Source organism: Sylvia atricapilla, chromosome Z (genome assembly GCF_009819655.1).
Source record: "Sylvia atricapilla isolate bSylAtr1 chromosome Z, bSylAtr1.pri, whole genome shotgun sequence".
Classification (NCBI taxonomy): domain Eukaryota; kingdom Metazoa; phylum Chordata; class Aves; order Passeriformes; family Sylviidae; genus Sylvia; species Sylvia atricapilla.
In genome coordinates, this window is record NC_089174.1 from 37823245 (window position 1) to 37830171 (window position 6927).

Here is a 6927-nt window from a genome sequence, read left to right on the forward strand (position 1 = left end):
TTTTTTTTCAAAACAAACTTGTTTCTGCTTTATAAATTTGCATTAAAATGCACTTACATGTTCAAACATTTTGTATTTTATGGCATAAATATACTAATCTTTAAATTATATCTAAATCAAGACAACTTTGCTATAGAAAAAGTTGAACCAAGTTGCTCTTTGCTGTCATTAAATAAAGAAGAGACTCATATTTCTAGAATATGAAGTAAACTCCCAAAAGACAAATAACCTTCACTTATGTGTTCTTCATATGCATATGATTCCTGCCAAGCAGATTGTGCATGTATACAATTTTGCTGTAATAAATAAGAATAAAAACTGAAAGATAATGTAACTTTTATAGTTCTCTATATTTGGGCTTGAAAGATATCTACTCTTAAACCCTTTCTTATGTCAACAAATTTCTTACCCTGTGCTTTTCTTACAAGATAAAATACAATGACAGATGGTAGATATAAATTTTCAAGTTTAAATAAAGTTAAACATAAATTTTTCAGAAATGAGATCACTTTTATTTGTTAAAAGACTTGTACTGTGTACAAAAGAAATTACTATAACTTACTTTCAGGCATAGAATATTAGGGGCAGTTGCTTCCACTGGAAGAGCAATATTTTGGAAATAAAGAATCGTTAGAATCAGACATTGATAGCAGTATTAATATAATAATATAACAATAAATACTTCACACTCATATAATCTGAATTTATAATAGCCCAGGTATTTCAGCATTAACTAATACATCTTTATCTGCCTCCAACATGCAGGTAGAGGAGTCTTCTGTAGCTCATCGAAGAAATGTATGATTCATGGTGAAGGTTATATCAACCCTGAGTGTTTCCCCTTGTCTAGTTTCACAACTGCCACCTAGCAGAACTCCAGGAGGATGGTGAGCAGGCAAGTGACTGAAAACACTGTTTGCTGCAATCTTAAGCCAGTAGAATACAGTCTGATAACTTCCTCTGTTTCGGATTTCAGGTCTTAAAAGAAATAAAATCAAGAAAATAAAATGGTTAATGAGTAAATACGTAAATTTGAAAACATAAGGATTTTCAACATACTTGAAAAGTCCTATGACATCTCACAGGTACTTAAGTTAAAGGTATCAGCTGTTAAAGCCAATCAAAGGGACTATTCTCAGGGGAGAGATGTAAATAGATGTCCCATCAATGATCGTTTGAGGAGCAACTGATAGCACTTATCAGCTCTTGCAGGCATTAATCTCAGAATAATCAAAAGTAAATACCAAGCAAAAGCAAGAGGAAGAACTTCACAAGAGGTAAGCACTCAAGCCTGAATGTCAGCTTTTAACCCTTCCTTCAACAAGGGGCTTTACTTTCAGCAAAAACAGAGAAGTCATACCCTCCAGTACATGAAAGCCACCGAGTCCCTGCTCATAGGATTCTCCACTGAGACCCTTATTGTCTTTCTTAAGCTGAGTTTAAGAGTAGTAAGCAGTAGACTGCTTTTACAGAACATGGGGAGGCCAATTATGTCTTTTGCTCCTGTAATGAGCAACAATAGGGCTGATTGAAAGATGAACATGTAAAGAATTCAATGAGCAAGCTGTGTGCCGCATATACCACATATAACATATACCACATATAACATATACCACATATAACCCAATACAGAAAACTTCAAGGGAAAAGTGGTTCTAGGTTGGGTGGTTTTTTTTTTTTTTTTTTTTTTTTTTTTTTTTTTTTTTTGTGTCTAGGGTTACAGAGATAGGAATGTCACCTTTCTAATGTTTTGATTTGCATCTGAGTTGGTGCTACAACTCAGAAGTCACAGCTTCAAGGCACTGCTACTCAGGTAGGAATCTGGTCAGGAAACAAGAGAGTGCTTGGGGTGCAAATGAATCTTGAAACCCTTTAGGTCTGCTGTTTTCTTACCCTGCTAAGTAGTGATGTTGGCATAACTGAAGGAAAGCACAAGATGGGAATGTGATATTAAGGGTGGAAAGGGAAAGAGAATTTTGTACTGATTTTGCCACTGAAGAGAAAATTAAATTATTAAATCCTTTTTATTGATCTCAAGAGTATTGAGAACAGTCTGGATCAGTCAGTTCTCCATGGAAAATAATACCAGTATAACAATTCTTTAAATTGGTATGGTAGTTGATACACTGTTTTCAAAAATATGCAACCATTTTTTAAGGGAATTTCACACGCTGACATAGAAATACTTGACTTAAAATGATATGGTGTTTCTGAGGAGAGTACATGGCCCTACTTAAACTGATCAGGATAATAGTTATGTAATTTTTTGTGTGGAGTGTGTTTAGTCTTAAAACTCATACAAGAGTATTCTTGAGATTGAGATACAGTTCTTAAAAAATATTCAGATTCATTTTGTGTCATTTATGTGTGTATGATGATTGATGATTCTGTGTGTTAAGTAGACACAACTTTTTCCTCTAGTGACATACCAGTTTCTACTTCTACCACACCAGTATACACTAATGGTTTTTCTCTTTATCTAAGAAACATGTTTGTGTGCTTGGATTCAGTTTAGTTGTAGAAATTGTCCTGGTTTAAATGGGACAGATGTACATATTTTTTCAGAAGAGAGAAGTATTTAACCTCTGTAATCGTCAACTAGAACAGTGGGAAGTTTCCTACTGTACAGAATTCTGAGTATCTTAAAGTGTCTTATGTGATGTACTATTCAGTCAAGAGCAGTGTTTTTTACTGTCTCACTAATGCATTCTCTGAAGCAAAGCAGCCCTCTGTACAAGTCCAGCTAGTGCACATACAGCAAACTCCAAATATCCCTCCACTGCGAAGGCAATTTTGTCACCCATGGGATAAAAATGCTTGATGTAATATAATTTCTTACCACAGTTACTGTGCAACATGTCTGAGAGACAGTGCAGCGTGCCATAGCCACACCGACAGAGCAAACAGTCCTTCAGCACCCAGACGCCGTGGGCAATGCTGCCGCAGTTGCTGTCAACGACAAGGGAGACATTTGGCACATCCCTGAGCCCACCACAATACATAACCATCCAGAATACCACACACAAATTTCTTCTCATTTTGGTCTGGGTTTTTTTTTACCTTTTTCGCTTATCATGTTCACAGTATCTGCCAGTGAAGTGCTTTAGGCAGGCACAGAATGTCCCCAGGATACAAGTCCCTCCATTCTGGCAGCAGTGTCTGTTCAGTTTTTTACCTGCAAGACAGTATTACAGAGGTTGACAAGGGTCTCAGGGACTCTGAACCTCACCTTTTCCTCACTTGTTCTCTCAGGTCTCTCCAGTTCCCAAAGTCTCTTAAGGATATCTAGTTTTATTGTCTCTAGAGACAATAAAATTATATACCTGTTAGGAGTGTTTGTTCAGCTAAACCCAGTTTGTTTAGTCAAGGATTAGAAACAAGCTACTAGGGATTAAAGGATGGTGAAGAAGAAACGACTGGCAAATTTTAGAGCAGCAGCACGTGTTTGAGTGAAATATTTCACTTTGATAGATGCAGGTTTCAATCACACTAAGAAATAGGGCATTTTTACTGGGAAGTGATGCTTATTTTTGCATAAAGTTTTGTTACTGGGAAGTTGACCTTTCTCAGAGTCTTGGGATTGAGCATCGATCTAAAATTTTATATATATGGCAGAAAACAGAATCATTTTCCCCCCTGCCTTCAGGCAGCTTAATCCTCTTTTTTAAATAAAATTAACATTTTTATGGTCATAAAATAGCATGAATTTTAAAAAATTAACAGAATGTTACAAAATTTCACCGATACTTTTGTAAACACAAAGGGCCTAACACTTCTTCATTCTTACTGTGCTTTCTTGTTTTTCCTTAACGCATTTTGCAAATGAGAGATATTCAATTCTACGTTAAATTTTTTATCACCATTTACTAAGTGGCCATGGATATAATTTTTAATGGGTGGCCACAGAAAACCAACAGGCTGGAATCTTCCAGGACAACAGTTAAAACGTTATTATATATTATTATTATATTTTTTAAAAGTAATTTTATGTCATTGCTTACAAAAATAATGTTACCTACTCTCTGTAATTCCAGTGAAAGGTACGAATGACCTGGAAGTCTGTTGCTTTCTACTTTCATAGCTCTGATTCATGTCACTGAGCGCATATACAAAGGTCCCTTCGTTCTTGGGCTGCTGCTTTTGTGCAGTGGCATTGAGACTTTTCACATCTTCGTTGCGTTTTTCTCTTTCAGGCCCTTGACAAGAAGTGCAAATATGTAAAGTTTTGTAGCTTGTAATGAAGAAATGCACACTGTAAATGTGGAAGGAAAACACAGCGGGAAGGGGAGAAACATGAAGTTTCCCTTACCTTTCTCTAAATGAACAGCCTGCCAGACCAGAGTCACAGTGAAAAGAATTCTGGCAAAAAATAAAGAAAAATAATAAAAAAGAGAAAAAAATCAAACCAGAAATTCATTTGTGCTAGTAAGACACAAACGCTAAAACGAATGGTGAGTGTGTGAACCTTTAAAAAGAATAAGCATCCCTGGCTAGAGAAGGTTCCCCGTCATCTCAAGCGAACTTACTTAACATGATATCCCCAGTACATTTTCTTGTAGCCTGAAGTAGCCGTGAGGTGCTCCGGGGGGGACTTGAGCAGACGAGCAGGTCCAGAGCCCTTTACTCCAGGCTGTTGCATGCGGCAGTCCTCACGCCGTCGGCACCGATGGCAAGGGACAGCGGGACTGACGAAACTTTCCTCTGGCTGTCCAGCTCACAGCAGGGCTCAGTGGCCAGCTCAGCCCTGTCTAAGCCCACGCCGGGCGCCAGGAACACCCCTGCGGGCTGGGACTCCCGGGCCAGCCCCCGATTTACATGCTCCGCTGAAGGGTGGAGCAAGGTGGGGGCACCTACTCCTTGGGGGGAGACTAAAGGGCCCACGAGCACTACAAAAAAGCCCGAGGCAGGAAGATCTCGGGTCCAATGTCTTTATTTCTCAAGACAAAAGACTTTGTACCACCATATACTGTATAGGAAAAACAAACAAACAAGCAAACAAGAGAGCAAACAAACAAACAAACAAACGTTCTACAGAACTGCAATAGGCATATCATAAACTGGAGCAGGTATATATAGTGAAGGTTGAAAAGCCTCATGCCTTGTCTCTACATGCCTTGTCTCTGCTGGCGTTTTTCACCAGGGATCTGCTCTATGAGATTGTACTACTTTGCAGCAGACGTTCTTAAAACCTGTTTTAGAGATTTCTACTAAAAATACTGCAAAAAACAGTGTAAGGTCTTTGAGGGAGGATTACTGTCTCACCAGAGCTGTTAATAACCTTCGGAAAGGTACTGAAAATTTCTGAAAATTTTTACTGTTAGTAAAATTAGGCCCATTCATATATATTCCTGGTCTGAGTTTATGCACTATCAGCAGATAACTAGATATAATTTATGGAGTGTACTGAAATGGGCTAGGACCACCCACATGGCTTTGCTATGGCTCAGTATCATCAGCAAAAAAACCTGTATTTGGCCAGTGCTAAAAAAGCAGTTCTGGGCAGGCTTTTCTCATCACAGTCCCACATTTTGTACCATTGAGTGTATGTGGCCTCTACTTAAGTTGTAGCAGGAAACTGCAGCAATACAACTGGTTTTGTTTTGGAGGGGCATGTAGAAGAGGGATGTTTTCTGTGTCACTGCAAACCAAGCTTGGACATATTTCACCCTGGCTAGATACAAGCTCATATCAGAATTATGGGTCAGACCTTCACTGAAGAAATGGCTGCATTGAATAAACTATTATCCCTTGTTTGTACGTCCCGGTGACTGTCACTTGTTGGATTTGCCCTGCTTGAGCTAATGGTTTGGAAGCTGTGATAACTACTCATCCAATTTCATACAAAGGCTGGCTTAGTTTACAAAGATAGGTGTCCTAATTAAAGTCACCCTCTTGGCACTAAAGCAGATGGAGAGTGTTTTGAAGGCACACAGCTGTACATAGCACGAGTAACAAGCAACAGAAGTGGGAAACTATTGTGAAATTAGAAAACTGGTGTAATTGCTATCATAGAAACACTGGGAGAAGTCATACAACTGGAGCACTGCAATCAAGAGCTACAAGCTACTCAGAAGCTCTTTATCTCGAAACTGGAGACACCTGGATTTGATGGATGGACAGTTCAATGGATGAGGAATTGGTTGTCCGTCTGGATGCAGCCAGTATTATGGTCAATGTGTTGAGGTGGAGGCTGGTGATGAGTGATGTCCCTCAGGATCTGTTTTGGGAGCACTGCTTTGCAATGTCTGCCTCAGTGACATAGAAAGAGGGGTCAAGCGCACCCTCAGCAAGTTTGCAGATGACACAAATCTGAGCAGTGCAGTTGACACAGCAGAAGGATGGGATGCCATCCAAAGGCACCTGGATGAGCCTGAGAATTGGGCCCATGAGAACCTTTTGAAGTTCAGTAAGTCCATGTGCAAGGTGCTGCACGTGGGCTGGGGCACTCCCAGACATGAGCACAAACTGGGAGAAAACTTATTGAGAGCATCCTTGTGGAGCTGGAGATTTCAGAAGATAAAAGCTGGACATGATCCAACATGGTGTACTTGCATACCAGAAAGCCAAATGTGTCCTGAGTTGCATCAGATGTGTGTACAACAGGTTCTGCTCTGACCTTCTGAGACCCCACCCGGAACACTGCATCCAGCTCTGAGATCCCCAGCACAGGAGGGATGTTGACCTGTTAGAATAACTCCTAAGAAGCCACAGCATTTTCCAAGGGATCAAGCACCTCTCCTATGAAGACAGGCAGAGAGATTTGAGGCAGTTCAGCCTAGAGAGGAGAAGGCTCTGGGAAGACCTTATTGTGATCTTCAAGTACCTTAAGGTAACTTGTGAAAAGGAGGGTGAGGACCTTTTTATATGGTGACATAGGGACAGGACAAAGTACAAACTGAAAAAGGGAAGGCTTAGATTAGCTATTAG

General features: G+C 39.6%; 1 protein-coding gene across 2 annotated transcripts; it reads right to left on the reverse strand.

Annotated features, from left to right (window-relative positions):
• Nucleotides 1-453: 453 nt before the first annotated feature.
• On the reverse strand, nucleotides 454-4985 carry LOC136373526 (cryptic protein-like). 2 transcript variants are annotated; one of them, XM_066338436.1, is made up of 6 exons: nucleotides 4527-4984; nucleotides 4310-4359; nucleotides 4020-4196; nucleotides 3061-3175; nucleotides 2840-2949; nucleotides 454-978 (listed from the first exon to the last, which is right to left on the reverse strand). In XM_066338436.1, the coding sequence occupies exons 1-6, from the start codon at nucleotides 4637-4639 to the stop codon at nucleotides 866-868; spliced, it is 678 nt and encodes a 225-aa protein (XP_066194533.1). In that variant the 5' UTR covers nucleotides 4640-4984; the 3' UTR covers nucleotides 454-865. The 2 variants fall into 2 exon arrangements, with proteins under 2 accessions (XP_066194533.1, XP_066194532.1); XM_066338435.1 differs by lacking the exon at nucleotides 454-978 and having other exon boundaries at nucleotides 2564-2949; nucleotides 4527-4985.
• Nucleotides 4986-6927: the final 1942 nt, after the last annotated feature.

Bases quoted from the DNA above. Each gene is read 5' to 3' on its own strand.
- LOC136373526 (XM_066338435.1), bottom strand. From the start codon at position 4,639: ATGCAACAGCCTGGAGTAAAGGGCTCTGGACCTGCTCGTCTGCTCAAG. The intron at 3,176-4,019 runs GTAGGTAACATT...ACTGTCTTGCAG, and splicing joins TTTCACTGGAATTACAGAGA to GTAAAAAACTGAACAGACAC. The intron at 2,950-3,060 runs GTAAAAAAAAAC...TGTCGTTGACAG, and splicing joins GAACATGATAAGCGAAAAAG to CAACTGCGGCAGCATTGCCC.